This window comes from Pholcus phalangioides, unplaced genomic scaffold (assembly GCF_987345545.1).
Source record: "Pholcus phalangioides strain wild (caught in Gottingen) unplaced genomic scaffold, Ppha-v1.0 ptg000003l_1, whole genome shotgun sequence".
Classification (NCBI taxonomy): Eukaryota; Metazoa; Arthropoda; class Arachnida; order Araneae; family Pholcidae; genus Pholcus; species Pholcus phalangioides.
In genome coordinates, this window is record NW_028301596.1 from 39,957,104 (window position 1) to 39,976,673 (window position 19,570).

At 36.4% G+C, this 19,570-nt stretch overlaps 1 protein-coding gene, 1 long non-coding RNA gene and 2 other non-coding genes across 5 annotated transcripts in view; 3 read left to right on the plus strand and 1 right to left on the minus strand.

Annotated features, from left to right (window-relative positions):
- Blos2 (biogenesis of lysosome-related organelles complex 1 subunit 2) lies at nt 1-9,055 on the plus strand. 2 transcript variants are annotated; one of them, XM_089248064.1, is made up of 5 exons: nt 1-87; nt 1,680-1,789; nt 1,934-2,053; nt 5,274-5,378; nt 8,666-9,042. In XM_089248064.1, exons 2-5 carry the CDS (start codon nt 1,687-1,689, stop codon nt 8,695-8,697), a joined length of 360 nt encoding a protein of 119 aa, XP_089104190.1. In that variant the 5' UTR covers nt 1-87; nt 1,680-1,686; the 3' UTR covers nt 8,698-9,042. The 2 variants fall into 2 exon arrangements, with proteins under 2 accessions (XP_089104190.1, XP_089104191.1); XM_089248065.1 differs by having other exon boundaries at nt 7-98; nt 8,666-9,055.
- Nucleotides 4,078-19,570, minus strand: part of LOC149088535 (uncharacterized) — a 27,140-nt gene continuing 11,647 nt past the window's right edge. Inside the window, exons 2-3 of the long non-coding RNA XR_016194677.1 lie at nt 11,858-11,952; nt 4,078-4,374 (exon numbers count right to left, since the gene is read on the minus strand). This is a non-coding gene — a long non-coding RNA (uncharacterized LOC149088535). The remainder of the gene's footprint in view (nt 4,375-11,857; nt 11,953-19,570) is intronic.
- On the plus strand, nt 4,944-5,023 carry LOC149088536 (small nucleolar RNA SNORD36). The gene has a single exon (XR_016195445.1). It is a non-coding gene; the product is annotated as a small nucleolar RNA SNORD36 (small nucleolar RNA).
- TRNAK-CUU (transfer RNA lysine (anticodon CUU)) lies at nt 18,467-18,539 on the plus strand. Its single transcript has one exon. It is a non-coding gene; the product is annotated as a tRNA-Lys (tRNA).

The window sequence follows — 19,570 nt, forward strand, 5'->3', positions numbered from 1 at the left end:
CCGTTATTGTGCATTCAATGTTTACATTTTGAAAAGAAACTTGTTACCAAAAACTGTAAAAACCAGTGAAGAAACCTGTTCCCTAACGTAATTTATATGTATTTATTTGATATTATTTACTGGAAATTTATTCGTAACCGTGTAACTTCTTGTTCGAGATAAAAAAAAATCATAAATTAACAGTCTAATAGATATGTTATGCAGTTATACAGAGAGGAACAGGCCTATAGCAATACAATTATTCATTCATTACACTTCACTCATGGTTAGGAAAAAAAATTGATGGCAGATGGCAGCACTACTCACAGCAAGCACTACACGGAAACAAACTTCATGTCAGGTTCACTATACACACATTCCGATATGTACCAATTCGTTAGAAGTTCCACATAGGAATATGGACTAGGTTCATGTCTGGTTCAGTAGTAGTACAATACTACATGAACAATATCACATTAATCATTACAGGGTGCTTTATATGTTGATTTGTGTTATGTTGATATGTTAATTTTTAAATGAAGCTAGGCCAGTGTTTCCCGAAGTGCGCAATATCGCCCTCTAGGAGAGATGGAAATATCCAAGGGGGTTGGTGGAAGCTTTAGGTTTTGCATTGGATTCTATGGGTTGGCTCAAGCTGAAGAGGGAGGAAAAACAATGAAGAAAAATTTTGAAAAGGGGGAGGATGATTGAATGAAAAGTTTGGAATACTATGAGCTGGGCCACATAGTGAATGCAATGAGCTTCATGCATCATAGGCATCATATACTAGGAGCGGGACTGACAGTCGTACTAGGGGTGGAAGAGAATATTCCCCTAAAGATTATTTTCCAGAATTTTACATCTCTATAGGTCCCCGAAGGAAGTGTCCTTGGTCCTATTCTGTTTTCACTTTTATCCATAAGCAGTGTATCGATGGGATTGTTAACAAATTCGCAGATGACGTGAAGGGGTGCGGAAATCTAAGCTTTTAAGGAGAGGCTCCAGACCAGGGCTGAACAAATCTCCAAGCATTTACATGCCTGGTCGAGCATGTGGCTTAGAATAATACATGCTTCAATGAATATTTTACGTGCCGGAAAACATTATATATAGGCCACCTATAAATGTATTACTGTGTTTAATTATTTCATTGTAGAAAATCTTTCCTTTATGGTTTTTACACACGTGCATATTATTTTATTGTACCCGTGTCCGGCACGTGGTTAAAAAAATTATTTTTGGTAAAAAATTTTACATGCCCCCGGACAATACATTTGTTCAGCCCTGCTCTAGGCGAACTTGATTGCAGCATGTGCTAATAAATGGCGCATGACTTTTCATTCTGATAAGTGCATGGTCACTCATTTTGTTTCGAACATCCCACGTTTCACTTGAATGATATTATCATTCGAGATGCAACTAGGGTCACCGATTTGGGAAATCTTATTGACAAGCAGCTTAGCTTTTCTGAACATTGCTCAGCTGTGGTCAAAAAAGCAAATAGAACACTTAGAGTTTCATTCTTAGAAAGAAAGAGGTTCATTCTCAGATTTAACTGAATGTATCCAATAAATCTAATTTTAGAAGTAATGAAATTTAAACACACGTTTTATGAATTAATTTATATTTGTGTTATCATTACAATGTATGTTTCAGTCAGTTTTCCCCACATTTTCGATCATTCAATTTTTTTTTTTCAGATTCATCATGGAGAGCGTTGAGTCTCCAACCGAACCAGAACCTAACTTGAATGAACTGGCTACGAACATGTTTGACAAGATCGCTGACTATCTCAATACAGAATTAGCGGGTTATTATTATTATATGTTGTTCAAAAAAGTGTCATATATATATATTTTTTAAGAGTGATTTTTAATTGTTACATGAAAGGCGAGTGAATCATACCTCTATGTGCCGTTTATGTTTACATGAAAACTTTGTTTCAATTTTGCAGCTACACAAGATGACTACAAGTTGCTTGAAGATATGAACCGTTTGACAATAACTAAGTACTCTGATATGAAGCAAATAGCGTCTAATGTTAGCAAGGCTCTGAAGGAGCTCAACGAGAAATGTAAGCTGATAGTGATAGTCATTACTATGGTTTCAGTATTCAAGTTTTTTTAATATTAATTTACTATACAAGGTTTGAGGGGGAGTTGCAAGTCACATTCATCAGTTCTATGGCCAATATTTGGCCTGCAGGCCATGTAACTATTGTATAGTTTTTGTCGATAAGTGATCATTTTTTTCATGGCCATAGTGAGTATTCTTTCAAGACAACTAGTATTTTGAGAAGGGGGAGTAAAGGGACAGAGCAATAGATGTAACTATGTTGTTATCAGTTATTTCTTACATTTGCATTGGGGGGTCTCCCCCCCTCCTCTTACCATGCCTTTGACCATTGCCTGTCATGTAGTGGTGAAGTGAACTATTGGTTCACGGTTCTGGATTTGTATCCTTAACAAGAAACCACACGATGAACACTAGGACAGTGGCACCTCTCTTGAACCTTGTCGCTAGTGCTCAACTTGCAATGACTTGTACCGTTTCACCCCACAAGATTTCTATGCTGAGCAGGATCGTGACATCACTTTTACTTATTATACTGTGTACCCCTACCAATGAGGTCAGGGCAAGGCCGTAGCGGGGGGACAGACTTGGGGGTCTGGTCCCACCCTGACATGTGAGAAAATGACCAAAAAAAGGGAAAAAGATGGTCAAATCCATTGTTCTATCACTTTGGTCCCCCCGCCAAAATGAAAGTGCCCCCTCCCCTGAATGAAATTTCTGGCTACGGGCCTGGGTCAGGGTGTATCTCACAATTACCATGGCCTTGATTTTCAGGAGTTGCTCGATGAAAAATCTTTACTGTGCTGGACCTATTTTTGGTGCCCAGACCAGGCTTTTTTGACTAACAAAGCTTTTTGTGTTCTTTCAACTTGTACCTGGTGCCCCTCCTAGAGCAGTGCCCAGTACTGCCACAGAAGAGCCTCCCATGTTGATTTCTGTGATTTTATTTAATGTTAAGTATTGATACTGCCTTACTGTTGAAATTAAAAGAGTGATAGTACATGTCAAGACAAAAAAATTTTGCAATGAAACTCAGGATCGCAAACCCACAATATTTGGAGAATATGTGTATCACCCTACTTCAGAAGTCACCAAAATATGACAGATAACCTTGCTAATAGTTGGTGGGGGATTTCTTCTGTCAAGTCACAGACATTTATGGAGGGGAAACATATCACCCCTTTTTGTCTCCAACCACATTATGGGGAAAATATATTTTCTGTTTCACTCCCAAGATTACTTTTTTCTCTCTCTTCCCCCTTATTTGGTGTAAAGTTTTTGATTAAAAGAAATATAGAAAATCTGGTAAATATGGACTTGAACCTAATTTTTAGATACAGTGCAGAAAGATAACTGCTCTATTTCTAGATTTTGTGTATAGGAAAAAATTTCAGACAAATATAGGGAGCGCTGAACTTAGATATAACTGCACTAAGCATTGGCAATGCGTTACAATGGAGCACTAGAGATCCCATAATAAATTTTTAAAAATTGGGGGTAGGTTGTGTCTTAGACACGGCCACAAGTTTTGATGTGAATACATGTTTTTGTACTTTGAATTGGATGGTAGGTACTTACTTATTATCATTGGCTTTGTCTTTGAAATAGTTAACAAGCAATACCAATGTCATCTATTTTCTTTGTGAACTGCTCGAGATATAGCGGGAAAGCAATTTGTTATGAATCAGGGCAGTGGGGCCTGGTGCCCAGATAGGAAGACATATTAAAACCGGAGTGATATCATTGAACGCACCTTTGCAGTGTGCATCTGACGATGCTATTGCTTTTGGCTTGCATTGCCTATTTTTTGAGATATGGGCATTTTAAAGAATTTTGGCACATAACTTTTTGTGGATGCTCCCAGCATCGTCAGCTGATTTAAAAGACATATTCACATCAAAAACATATATTAGGTTTTGTATAAAGCCTTGAATTCTATACCCTTAATTACTGGTTTAAAATAATAGATATTATATCAACATAAATACTGTTGGACTTGAAATTTTAGCATGAAAAATGAAAAAGTCTAAAGTTTGCTTCGTTTTTACCAAAAGCTCATTAAATATGTGAAAGAACAAAAAAATGTGTAAATTATTAAGATACATCATGCAAGTCTGAAACACGTCATAATAAATGCATCCATCAATTGCACAAAAAACAATCTCATCTATGGAATACGTATTTCATTTATTTGATGCTGAATGAGTCTTTGGTTGTACATCGAGGGAATCGAGAAACCTTACACCATATTTGATACTGAATGGCCATCACCACACTTTAAAGGGTGGAAGGGAGAGCTCCCATGAATAAAAGCAATTTCCCCTACAAGAGAAATGTTAGTCTATGAATTAATTTGGGCTCAACGACCTTTTATGTTACATAAACACAGAGTTTTAATGTTCATATTTTTTGCTTGTAATTTGTTTATTGTGTGTTTCTTATTGTTTATTATTTTTATTGTTAGTTAATTCATTAATGCTAAATTGAATTTGAAGGATTAGAGGAAAAAAAATATGCATTATTTTAATGATTAACAAGATTTGTTTTAATTAACAAGCATCCTGTTAATTTTAATTTAAAAAATCGTGATTTTTTTCATACCTGCTACTGTATTTTCCTCTGCAGATTATTATATGTCAAAAAATATTAGAATTTCTTGCTACATGTTATGTTTTTCCAGCATGTCCCATTTCTTTGGCCACCTGCTTATACTGTATCTCTTCATTGAGACAGAGGGACAGGCCATGTTCTGGTTTGGAGGAGGAGGTACATGTTATGTATCATTGCATTTTATTTGCAAGTTTTTTTCCCTAGAGGGTGGAGTATAAATAAATATTTCCAAAGTTAATTAATAAAAAATAGTTTTTAAACAATTTATAGATAGCCTATAAATGCTGTGATGAGTTTGCTTTGTCAGATGTTATGACGAATTGGTAAGTTTAAAAAAATGAGCTTTTTAACTCTGAGCATTTTATATAATTTGAATCAGCAGACAAGATAGCCTGTAGATGTGAGAAAAAAAAAATTGAAATTTTTTTCGTCAAAAAAAGTAACACGCAATCAGTGAACAAATTGATGACAACATCAATGAATGAAATTTTCACATGCGGATAATAAACTGCTGCAGACTATACGGTGCTGTTTTCTCAAAATAGTGGAATTCACATCTTTAGATTATATGTTGATGTGGATAATAGTAGTTTAATGCTTTTATTTTTCAGATGCTACCCTGAAACCGTACTTAGATCAGATTGATCAAGTTGATGAGAGTGTGGCAAAATTGGAGCAGGTTGCATATAAGTTGGATGCTTATTCAAAACGTTTAGGTGAGGCAAATGTTTCAATAATATAACGGTTAAATCCACAATATTATTTACAAATATTCAGTGGAACCTTGCTAAAACAATACTTGATATAAGAACTAATTCCTCTGCAATGATATTTTTAGGGTCTTGTTTGGAAATTTCTACACTCCAATGTTGAACTGCTGCCTCTAGATATAACAATAGTCCCTCTACAACAATATTTTTTTTCTTGGTCTGCAGAGTATCAATTGAACCTCATTGTAATGGCCGTTAGGGGCTAAGAGCCTGTTGTAATGAAAGTCCCGTTTATGACAAATAATTCCTATAGGGGTATAGTACAACAAGGCATACATCAATGGGAGTACAGTGGTTAGCTATGAAAAGGATCAAACAAAAAAAATAGCCTTCAATATTGGTTAAATTGAAAAGATGTTTACTTATCCACTGCATTAATCATAGTTCTTCTGGCTGGCGAATGGTAAAGTCATGCAATGGATTCATGTTTATGCAGAAAAACACAAAAATTAATGTTTAATAGCTTGCTTAGAAATGTAAAACTTGTCAGAAAAATACAATTTACAAAATCTTAGAGCTCATTATTTCTAAAACAAAAAGCTTGTGAGAAGACAAGATATCTTACCATTCCCTATGAGGTTAAAAGACTAAATAGAATGCTTGAAAATTTAGAGATAATGGGTCCTGGACAAATATAACCGTTTGTCTTGTTAGAGCCTATCCATATTAATGCTGGCAATTCACAGAATCATCTTTTGCACCAGCAACCAATCTATAGTATAGCAATTGCTCATTTCTTAATTTTCAACGAATGTGGGTGCACAATTTTTGTGCATGCAAATTCTAACAGGGTTGTTAATTTGAATTAGTAGGCAAAATGTGCATCATTCTCTAGCTCATGCATCAGCTGATCTATAATAACTTTGGCAATAGGAAGTTAAAGATCATGAAATATATCATAAATTTTCTGTGTACCGCATACCCCCACAGTAGCGAGCATGCAGTAAAAATAAGGGGGAGAACAGCTTTTTGAATGTTAGAGTCTGTTTCATTCTTGGCATGCTGGGAAAAGCTAGGTTTAATACGGATCACATGATACATTCAGAAGACTGATATCGTTATATCTTTAAATTCTGAATAAGTATGCGAATTGGAATAAAATGCAGTGGAACACTTTGATTAATGAGCACGATTTGTTCCTTGAACATGCTTGTTATCCGAATCACTTGTATATGAAATCAAACTTCCTCATAAGAAATTATGTAAACTCAGATGATTTGTTCCATAATTCATTCACATGAAAATGACTGATAAAATTGACATTTAATCAACAATAATTGGTCACTGTTATCTGCTTGCTCACTGTGATATTTGTGTGTGCATGACTTTAAAAACTCACTTGACACACAATGACACTTGCTTTTCTCCTTTTGAGGATTTCATGGAAATGGGAAATTAAATTACTGTTGGATAGATTCATTGCTCACACTACAGCAACTTTATTTGTGTGGTTCTTTTCTACCAAACTCTTTGAACAGTTTCCCACATCTCTTTTATTTCATTTAAAATGAGGGATCTTTCCACATCTCTCTCTTCTTCAGAGGAGATCCCGTCCACAAGCTAATGCTGAAGAGATCCATCAGTTCATCTATGGTCAACTCCTCTGGCTATGTCTCTCCACTAGTTCTCTTGAATGTCATTTTCATCAAACTCTAGTCCCATGGTTTTTCAAAAACTCTAGGAGAGTTTTGCTCCATTTAGCATGCTGACTGGAGACTGCACGGGAGGAGATTATCCCTTATATTATTATTTGTATGTTGATAAAAGCAGAGAGCCATCAGTTCAGTTGTAATTACCTGTAACTGGTAAACAAAGAGAAAATTTTTTGGTCGTTAATTGAGCCAAAATTTGTTCAAAATTTTTCTCGTTATGCAAATTGCTCTTGTTAATTGAGTTACTCATTAACTGAAGTTCCACTGTAATAGTTTTCAATGTAGTAAACATATTTTGTCTAGGAATTTGATAACGGTAATGAAAATGAAGCATTTACTTATCTCTCAAACCCAATTATCGTCAGCCTAATACAAAATATAGATTCTGTGTTTTTGCATGTTCAGAGATTGAAAAAATATGCTGTGGCTTTTGTATTACACTATCGTGTTTTGCTGCACAATTTTTTAATTTTTATCTGTGCTTGTTCAAACCTTAAACACATGATCCAAAAATACAAATAATACTTTGCAGTGAACACTAATTTTTGTATTTACCTCATCTAGTCTGTGAGATTGAATATGCTTAGTATCCAACATTTGTAATAATCCAAGATTTATGTTAGTTCAAATTTCAGATTTTCTTTTACAATCTCCAACATAGTTTGTAAAATACAAAGGATCCTGAAATGCAGAAAACTACAGACAAGCTTCAAATCAGCCAATTCAATCAGTTCTTAGAGTTCAGGTATTTAAGAACTTTTATGGAATATGTGACTCAAATTTCCTGGCATCCCGGAAAATACAGATATTCCCAGCATGCTGCTCTCCCTCCCTCTTTCCTGGCAATACGTGGGAATATGTTACAGGTTCCAAAATTGAATTTCATACTGTGACATCAGACCACAAGGAATCAAAAAATAAAGGATACACATTTTTAGTTATTCCTGAATGCATGATGGTGGGATTGAAAGTAGATGTTAATATGGGTACACATCCAGAGTGCCAGAGAAGGAAGTGGCCAGAGTCCAATGTCATGGAGACATGTGGAGGTCCAATGTCATGGAGACATGTGGAGGATATTGCATCAAATGTGTGTGTGTGCTGTATGAATGGGCCCATGGGAAATGTTCAGCAAATATCCATAGCTGGTTACGGAGCATCTATGGTGACAGCGTTCTGTGAAATGGTTGGGACGTCATCAATGATCAGCATCGTTGGGATGCTACTTCAGAAACAAAACGATGGGAGGGAGAGGGGTGTAACACACTGTTACAAATTTCGTCAAGTTCCAGGTGCAGAGTTTTGAGAGTAAGGTTGTTGATTGCACAATATGATAAATACATCAATGTCTAAGGCATTTATGCCAAAAATTTATTAGCAAAACATTGCATTGTACTCTGATGTAGTACATCTCTGTGATAATGCTTTATCTGTGGAAAACGGAGACAAAACTTACTTTTGGGACATCCCGATAAGCCATCATTTGTATGAAATGACTATGGCGGGATCTATTTTGAATGATTTATTACTTACTTCATATATTAGTAAAGGACTTATGATGTTTTATTTTTCTCATTTTAGAGGCTCAATTCAAGAATTTAGAAAAGAAATGAGTGTCCATGAAAATTGTTAAAAACTTTCGGTATCCATCTTTATCGAAATATCCGACTTATGTATTATCTGCGTTGGTTTTGGAATATTCTGAAAGCAGCTACAATGTGTACATTTTTACAATATGCCATTATTATTATTTGTGTGTGTAATACTCTTCTACCTGGAATTATGTGTTGCTAATTTTATTAATCTGAATATTCCATATATGTCTCTCATTTTCATTTATCTGTATATTATGAGAGTAATAATTCACCGTACATTTTTGTTGTTGTTGAAAATTTTGTTGACACTTTCCCATGATGTAAAATCAAATATTGTATAATAGATTATATAAATAAACTAACTCGTCTGCGCTATTCACCAGATCAATTTGTTTCCAAGACCCTACGATTCTTTTAAAATTAATTCATTATTTTACTCCTCTTGATTGTGAAACCATCAAAATCTTATAAGCATTGCATCACTTTATTGTTGTGACTCTTACGTTTCTTGTGAGATAGTAATTTTAGTTGAGAAGAATGTTGACTTTAAAAATATTTCTGGTTTAAAAAGCAATGGCTCAAAATTTTGATTTTCAAAATATTTTGCCCAAATTGGTGATATAGACAGTCTTCAGTAAAGATCATAGCATAAGCAATCAGATCTTCTCTGCAGTTCAGATAAAAAGGTTATCTTCTGGACAGCTTTATCTTGGCCTGCTAGATATTAGGTGAAAAATTAAAGATTTCAAATTTGCATTATGAGCAAAGAGGGTTGATGGAACAGGCTATCAGGGTGACATGTTTGGCTGAATAACCGGTCTATGTTCCTTTTTTGTGAAATCAGTTTTTTTGACATATAACACAAACAACATTCCATATAACTTCCGTTCTCTGTTCCTCAAGTCAGTTCCTGCAGAAAGCAACATATGTCGTTGCTATGCCACTTCACACAGCTGCAATTGTCAGTTCTATAATTGGAACAATGGTCTATGCTGCCATCGTGTTCATTGTTTTCTTTAGTTACCTTCCCACATGGAATAACGACCTATGTTACTTCCAGGTGAAAAAATCTATCTAATTCAGCAATGAGTTTATTGGCGTCTCCGCGAAAGTTTGGAAAAACAGCATAGACCATTGTCCGGCCAAACCCTTCAGTTATTGATACAATGTTACAGAGGAAGGCATTAGAAAAAACAAATTTTTTGGGAGACATTTCAGTGCATAAGACTGTATCAATTCGAACAATTTGTGGAGATCTCATCATGGGTGGCTTCACAGTATATCGTCTCTTCCTTGTTGCTACTGTTTCCTTCAATGTTTTTCTCTGTTGATTATTTTCTGTTCTAAATTCTTTTGGCTTTAATGTATGACATTTATTTAAATTATCAAGTTGAACAGTAACAAAGATTTTTTTTTACTAATGTTGTAATTGCTATGTGTCTGGTTGAAATGTCCCTAATTTTGATTAGTTTTCCTACACTTAACAAGAAAATGGAAAGGATGAGAATTATTTCAGAAAAGAAAGCAACACTCGGAAAGTTTTTGTTAAAGAAAACCAGTGCACTTCCACATTTGCTTGTTGCCCGGATGAAAAATGTCTCAATGACCATATCACGTGAAAGCATGCATTAATCTTGGGATTCAAGGAAACAGACATTTTCTGGATTTTATGCCGGGATGAACTCAAAAAAAAAAAACCCCATCTCTTTTCTGCCGGGACTCGAACCCAGGCCATCTTGCATCGTGGGCAAGCATGCTACCATCTATACCATTGGAGACACGACCCTGCCTTCTTTATTTCATGAACTGTGGCATTAATGCGCTGAAGTAGAGGGCCTGAGTTCCCTGGTAGAGACCAGGTTCTTTTTCGAGTTCACCTCAGCATAAAATCCAGAAAATATCTGTTTCCTTGATATATGGGGCTGAGAAAAAGCTGTCTATCTCTAAATCTTGGGATTGTTTCTTTCCGATTTTAAAAAGTTTGGAAGGGATTTTCTGAGCCTCGAATTAAGAAATTGTGCTTTATTAACCCTTTTGGATACACGGAATATTGCCTTATTTGAAAGAAGAAAAAGAAAACCCTGGAGAGGGGAAATCTCTCTCTCTACACGATGCAAAGGTGTTATATGGTAACAGAAAATTTGTTGTCATACGCTCGGAGTTGAGTAGCCAAGTTTTTTTTTAAAAATATTGTCACCCTATGTGAAATGACTAATTTTTTAATCAATGTTTGAAATTAGGGACATTCAATCTGGACACTTTGTATATTAATTATTGCTCTTTTTCAAGTTTAGTCATTATTTAGATATTGAACACAATTGAGCTGCCTTTGAAAATTATAATGTCTTATGTATCTATTTAAAAAACAATAGTTTTTTTCTTTAAATTTTTCCACCCTTTCCTTAGAATATCTTTCCTTTTATTTCTTTTTATATTTTTATTTTGTTTTTTTTTTCATTGCCACTTTTTATGCCACTATATGTTTGTTCTAATTGCTCAATCATTTTCTCCAATGGAAGTGGTTTTCTTCCATTTTTCTGAATTTTCATTCCAAATTTATTTTCTTCCATTTTTCTGAATTTTCATTCATTCTGAATCCATCTCTTTAATTTTTCTGAATTTTCATTCATTCTGAATCCATCTCTTTAATTTTTCTGAATTTTCATTCATTCTGAATCCATCTCTTTAATTTTTCTGAATTTTCATTCATTCTGAATCCATCTCTTTAATTTTTCTGAATTTTCATTCATTCTGAATCCATCTCTTTAATTTTTCTGAATTTTCATTCATTCTGAATCCATCTCTTTAATTTTTCTGAATTTTCATTCATTCTGAATCCATCTCTTTAATTTTTCTGAATTTTCATTCATTCTGAATCCATCTCTTTAATTTTTCTGAATTTTATTGATTATAAATTTTCATGTATTCTGGATTTTGATTTATTCAGAATTAATTGTTTTAATTTTTTTTATTTTTGAATTCTCATTGGTTCTGAGATATTATTTAATCTACATTCATTTCTTTCTTCTGAGTTTCCATTATTTCTGAATTTATTTCCTTCATTTTTCTTTATTGATTCTGAATTTTCATAAATTTTGTATTTTTTTCTTTAATTTTTCTGAATTTTCATTTATTTTGAGATTACTTATTGCTTCAATATTGCTGATCCATTTCCTACCAAAAAAACCATTTTTCAGCTCCGATCCCCAGAAGTCATGAAGACAGTCCTATTCATTACCTTCAGCCAATTTCTTCATCTCAACTTCTGCAGTCCTAGACGAAAAACAGAACAAATTGAATTTAATTAATTAACAAGTTATTTCTTTCGTCTATTGTCTGCAGCAGTTTTTTGACACGAAAGATTCATTTGATGCAAAATTTTTCATTCCTGATTTTTTACGTAATTTTTGATAGAATGCAAAGTCAAGTTAAGTAAGTCGTTAAGAAGCCAGTTTAAGTCAATTAATATAAAGTCCAAATGAAACAGTGCATAGTCAATGTACACTATCGAGCCATAATATTGTGACCACCTATGCAATCAACTGGTGAAATAAGGCAGTATGAGGTGAGCCTTCCAAAAATGTATTAGTCGTTGCGGCCATGGGTTAGAACGGGATTATACTATAGAGTTTTACAAAAGTTCTTTTATAAAACTTGGAAAATGCGACCAATGAGCATATAGGTTGTTTATTTTTGTTTCAAATTTTGTGAAGGATCTTTTATAAAACTTTTAATCCCGGCCTTAAACAAGCTTTTTATCAGAATTAAAAAAAAATTTTTAAACTGTTGGCTTTCTAGCCAAGCATCACAGTAAGTCTGAAACTCGGTGGTTTGTGAAATATTCACCTACAAATGAGGCCTCATGAAAATGAAGTCTGGTTGAAATTGCCGAGAGTAAGCATGTAAATTGGTTGACCAGAAAATTTTAGCCAGGTGTAGGGGGGGGGGGGAAGGGGGTGGGCCCATGATACTCTTAAGAGACTCAGTTCACTTATGATGTTGTTCAAGTGCACCGCTTGGGAAAAAAAAGCAAAGCAAAGATATTTTTTGAAACACTCAGAAGCTGAGAACTTCAATCTTGCCCCTCGGTTTTCATGTACCTGAAATAAAATTTCAGTTTGAGGAAAATATTTTAGATCCTGACAATGAAATCTCTTCCTGTTGTAAAGAAAGTCCTTTTAAATTCTGTTTTCTCACAAGATTGTGTACTTCGATGACTATGGAAATAGAGATAAGAAAGATAAAAACTTATTTTTCTCCGTCTTCAGAATGGTTTATTATTATTATTATCAGTGGTGTCAGCATTGTGGAATGGTGTAGGTGTTGTTATCATACGTATAGCCTGATTCTTTTTGGAGCAATAATTCTCAGAGCTGCTACTCAGCAAGTAAAAAGAAAAAGCGGTTACAGCTGAAAGGCAACAAATAACTACCGAATTGCGCAACAATTCCCTAGAATTTAGTGATAAATCGTGTTTTCCAAAGGACCAGTTTATTTATTTTTCTTGTCTAAACACTTATCTTCACGGATATTGCACGTTTATTACTAGTTTGATTCAGTAAAGCCAAATTTAAAGAGCATTTTCTAAGACGGCTGGGAGCTTTTATTATACTGAACCATCATTATTAAGACCAGACTTGACGGTAACCCTTAATTTCTGCTTTACTTGACCCAAGTAAAGCAGAAATTAAGGTGTCCCCATGATTCGGGTCACAGATTGAGCCTCCCAGGCCAGGGTTTTTGACGAACTTCCCGGCCAGGACCTTTAGCGTTCCCCCTCTACATTGGAAAATTTATAGTGAAAGAAAATGAAAAATATATACATAAAAACAGCAAAAAATTTTTGAATTTTATTCATCGCTATAGGAAGACCACTTTCATAAAAAAAATGAAAAACTCTTAATTGTTATGAAAAATATATCAAATGCTAATTTACTATTATCACTTACTATGCTAATTTTCTCTTTGAAGCAACTAGTGTTTGTATAAAACGTAAACGATCACAAAGACTATTGGGCGAGGTAGCCCAGGTCGATAAGATACTCGCTTAAAGTAACAAAGGATGTTTAGAGGTGTCACGAGTTCGATTCCCGGTTCGTTCTTGTCAGAAACTTTCCTGGCAGAGGGGTACAACAGAAACGGCAACATGACCACTACCGCAGGAAGTCCCACATCTCGAAGGAGTTGGCGCACCAATCTCTCGGTGTGTCTAAAAAAAAGGCTGTTCGGAATCGACAATAAAAATTGTAGGTCACGGTCTAATTAGCCCTCGTGTGCAGAAAATGACCGTGGTGCGACAAAAATGATCAACGAAAACTATTTCATTTATAGTTTTCTTTTGGATGTTCTTAAACATTGCATAAAACCTTCAAGTTCATTAAGAGAATTAAAAGACGCGATTTTCGCACTTCAACAGCTTTATTTTTGTCAACATGTCTATAGTAATGTGATGAAATAGGGAAATATCTATTGCTTTCTTAGTTTTAGTCCTCTTCGTGATTTAATGTGACTTTATTCTCTACTTTTTCTATCAATATCCACATCCATAAGGCAACCACAATTCGTTTTCAGAGTTGAGTAAGACTATGAACCTCGTTTGGACACGGTGAAAATGTTATATTGATATTCAAAACATAAATACTGTTAGACATGAATCTTCAACACATTTTAACAGAAAAGTCACTGGGATTTCAGTGCTGCAGTTGTTAAATATTCCGTCTGTGACAGGCGCGGATGTATGGGGGGGGGGGGGGTGAGCGGGGTGACCCAAGGGAAATTCGAATATGATAATATTACATATTCAATAAATCCGTTGAAAATTACTTGTATCAATATTTTTGATTAAATAACAAATTGAAGAAAACTTCGACTAAAAAACGGGGCATTTTTTCAAAAAAAAAAATCGATCAGGACACCGTGATTGTCCCAGAAAATACGTGAACGGTGCGTGACGTATGGTCAACCAATCCTTGATGTGTAAAAAAAAAATCAACCCTCTTAAACAGTGATCTCTAGATCCGACCCTGGTCTGTGAGGAGATTTACATATACACGCACAAACGTATCTTCTTAGTAATAAGCCTTTGCATGTGGCAGGTACTAATGAAATCCAGTAAAAAACTCCAGCTCCCCGCGGAAAAGCAATAGGCAGTGTGTGCATGTGGTGAACTGATAACGAAAGTATTGCTTCTCACAGCCACAACAACCCAAATTTCAGGTTTCGTTTATTGCAATTTTTTTTTAATGTTTTTATGCTATATTTTAGAAAAGATCAGTGTATCATGAATTTATAAAAAAAAGAGATGACCAAAAGTTGAGCAGAAATTCAGAGAAAAGAAACATTTTGGTATCTTGTCATTACAGCGAAATGTTTCTGAATCAATCTTCGAATTATCCAAAACATCAGGGAAAAAAATTCGACTTAAACACCCCATAATTTTTTCAGCCCGGCCATTTGTCTCCCCCCCCTCTAATTTTCTTGACCACTCATTCCTCAAATCTGCCGCCCGTTTGAACTTGCCACCCGGGACTATAGCCCGTTAGTCCCCTCCCCTCCCCCGCCGTAAACATGCATCTGGCACTGATACATCAGACAATGTGCTACAATCTAGTCCATGTGGACTCAGCAAAACATTGCAGCAAGAGTATGCTGCAGTGGTGCAGCATACACATTTATCCATACTGCAGTGGTGTTTGAGCCTTGGGTGCTCGATCTTCCAGTGTTTTGTAGCACTGACCTCAGCATCTCCCCAATTCATTCAGAAATCAAAACTTCCCTTCTCGAAACGAGCACCCACACATCTGAAATGCTTCCGACGCCCCCCCCCCCCACCCCGTGCCTTTGCAGAAGTAAATATGACTCAGGTCGTCATGAAAGTGCATGTAATGACAGAACAGCACTTATCGGCTGGACAAATTGAATGAATAGCATATATTGTATGAAATAATATAAATGCATATTGCTTATACAATTGTTTTCTGCAGTGATAGGATTTACCAGTTTGCACCGGTTTGTTAAAATAAGGATACCAAATTTTTTGGTTGAGTTTGGTGACCGTTGTTAAAATTATACAATTTAATTATTGTCATTTATGAGGAAGAACCCCGTGCACAGAGGCGCATTTATGGTTTGGCTACGTGTGGGGCTACACAAATTTTATCGCCCTTCTCCCCCATGATAGTATTTTTTTGTTGATTACGTATTCTTTCCTCGCATTCGCCACCCTGTGTTATAACCCATTTACCTCCCCCTCCACTCTTGCAAGTACACCTGTGTCGGTAAAGTCACTCTTTTAGTCACTCACATGCTACTACTACTAATTAACCGTACACGCACCTCTCGTACACATTCTTCTACGCAAATTCTAACGAATTGGTACACATTGGAATGTGCGTGTCGTGAACCTAACGTGATGTTTGCTTCTGTGTAATGCTTGTTATGTGTTGTATATCCATCTGCCATCAACTTACTATGAGTGAAGTGTAATGATTGAATAAGTGTACCGTTGTGTGTAGGCCTGTTGCTCTCTGTGGCGAGACTTTTTAACGGGGAGATTAACTTCGAAGTGGAAATGCGAACCGAATCACATATGCTTGCATGCTGTTTTGATCACTCACTTACTTACACACGCTTTTGGTCACTTACCGACCTGGTCCCTTGTTCTGTTGGTCACTTGTTTGGACAATCACATGCTTGCTAAAGTTACTCTTTTGCTCACTCACGTGCTTGTGAACTCTCTAGGTTACTGTTTTGGTCACTCACTGACTCCTTGCTGTACCATTAAATCCACTTCTAATTTTCTAGGTCACTCGTTCCTGAAATTTACCGCTCCTTCGAACTTGCCGCCCTGAGCCATAGCCCGCCAAGTTCTCCTGTAAATAGGTCACTGCTCGTGAATGTTGTATCCCAAGTTTCAGCCAATTTAATAGCCGATTCGCTGAGAACCAGTTTGTATCCCATCCAGGGCCGTAGCCAAAAATTTATTTCGGAAGGGGACGACTGGTAAAGTATTTCGGGAGGGAGAACAATAGATTCAACCATATTATTCCATAAAAATCAGTCATTTTCTAAAGCTAGGTAAGCACCTGCATAACTCCGCAGCGCCAAAACCGGTTTTGAGGTGTGGCTAGCCATCACCAGAGTTGCCAGGTCCTTAAAAGATTTCCTGCCAAAATCCTCTTCAAAAGTAGCCAAAAAGTAGCCCAAATCATTTGAACATGTGCTACTATCTATGAAGCGACAAACGAGCTACAGTTTGACGATATTCTAGCCTACAAAGTTGTGGCTTATAGCTTTTCTTGTTATAGTCAGTAACCACCCCCCCCCCTAATTTTACGAAAAAAAGATGTTTTTTTTTACCGAATAAATTGATTTCTTTGAAAAGCTACGAAAGTCAGGGCTACACATTCTCTCCCCTGGAAAAACGGCCCAGAGATGGCCTGGACTCAAGACTATAGTCTTAAAAGCATAATGGGCCCCCCCCGGGCAAAATGATTTTGCTCAGCCCTCTATCCAGACTGCAAATGCCTACTTACCAATTCACATGCTTAATCTCGCTTAACCACATCTCATTATCGCCCCTCCCCCGCTCTTCATTCAAGGCCTCCGTGACGTGCCAGGGTTAGCCCATGTGTCAAGACGGCACTGCCTCAAGTGCATAGGTGCCTACGAAATTTGGTACAATGATTTTAAAAATTAGGTATGGGTCCCAGATAAGATTTTTCACGGTCTAGTAAACAAAAAATTTAAGAACTCTTCTGGGTTCTTGGCAGGGCCGTTTTAAGAGCATCATGGGCCCCGAACCAAGTGATTTTTCTGATTCCCTACATGGAAAATCCCCGAAAAATACAACTACCGCAATTACCAAAAAACCGCCACCCGCCAAAGCCAAAAATTTCCCGCCGAACCGTTCTCAAACCAGCCCAATTTGGCGGGAAAACCGCCAATCTGGCAACTCTGGCTAGAACTTTCTATAGTAGAAAGCCTCCGCGCAAAGCTCGCGACGTCACTGAAGTCGTCCATTTCACCTATAGTCATTAGATAGAATCCAAGAATAGGTAAAAATTTCGCATACGTCGGACTGCTAATGGCTACAGGTGGAATGGTTTGACTTCAGTGATGTCAAAGCTTCGCTCGGAAGCTTTCTGCTTTATAAGGTGTTGGCCTATCACAGCGTGCACGAGTGGCATGGTGGGAAGATGCTCGTCTACCATCGTGAAGGTTGTTGTCTGGATCCCGGGTTCGAACCCAGGGAAGGATATAGATAAGATATTTTCCCTAACGAACTCGAGGCGACCACCGATAGACAGCGCCTTCACTTCCAACCCATCTCACTAATGGCAGTAAATTGCAATATAGCGATATGGCCAGAGTTGGTGTTTGGTGGAGTAGGTCTACCACGGGTGATCTTTAATGATTGATTTTACGGAGCCACGCCTCCTTGAACGGGTTTCTGTTCTGCGGGTGTGGACCCATAATATTTCGAGGGGTGGACCCCTTGTTCCCCTCCTCTCACTACAGTCGAATACCTTTATAGCGAAAAAAATCTGTTTTTAACGAGCACTTTTCTAATCCCCCTTCCCCCATATAAGTTTACATAGGCACGATGGAAAAACCTGAAATTCCTTTATAACGAAATTTTATTATAAAAAAGTTATTTCTCCGGTCTCTTCAAGTTCGTTATATCGGGAATCGACTGCACAACCATCGCTAATTCTTTGATTTCCGAATTTGAATGGGCTGACGTGGAAACGTTGACAACAACAAAATATTTCTGACAGCTTACGGCGCCCGGCTAGCTCAGTCGGTAGAGCATGAGACTCTTAATCTCAGGGTCGTGGGTTCGAGCCCCACGTTGGGCGAAGTTTTTTTTTTTTTTCCCTCCGCCACTGTGAGATGTGACTTCGCATAATAATAAAACCCTGGGTTCGATTCCCGAAGGTGGCATAGTTATGGTCTGGATACCAAAAACTCAGCCCTTTGATAATTACACTTATAAAAGCCTTTTATGCGCTTATATGCCCTTTGACAAATACACTTGCAGTGCGAAACACAAATTTAAGCACTTCTGAAACATGCATAAATCTGGAATCATAACTATACTAACGTTATACCGCGAAACATATACACTCACACACTTCCGGCATGAACCAGCTCGTTGGGAATTTCACGGAGGAATGTCTACTAGGTATGTCACGGTTTAATACTAGTCACACACTCGAATCCAGTTATAACGAACTCCAATAAACGAAACGGAGAAATCACTTCGTTATAACGAAATTTCGTTATAAAGGAATTCAGGGTTTTTCCCCCATTGTTCTTATGTAAACTTATATAGGGGATTAGAAAAGTGTTCGTAAAAACGAGATTTATTTTCGCTATAACGGTATTCGACTGTAGTAGATTGAAATTGAGTTTTTTTTGTCGTTCTCAAATCTCTCGGTGAAAAGTCGCACCACAGAGAGCAAAAGACCAAGTACAGTCGACGCTAGATATAACGACCCCCTACGTTCCGTTGAAAACGGACGTTATATTGGGAGGGTCGTTATATCGAAAGTTAAAACATGTATGATAGTCGTTGTATGAAAAAAACTGGGACTTATTCTAGCGGTCGTTTCAATGGAATGGTCGCTATAACGAGCGTCGAATAATCAAATTAATATAATTATATAATTAACTAAAATAATTATGATTAAATTAATCAAATATTAAATAATTAGAGCCTGGATAATATGAAAATGCATAAGTGGATATGAAATTGCATATTTTACACTTTTTTACTGCATTTTTTTTATTTGTAAATGCATAAAATCACCGAAATTTTAGAATATAAGAGTATACAGTCGAATCCCGTTTTAACGAATACCGTTATAGCGAAAATCTCGTTTTAACG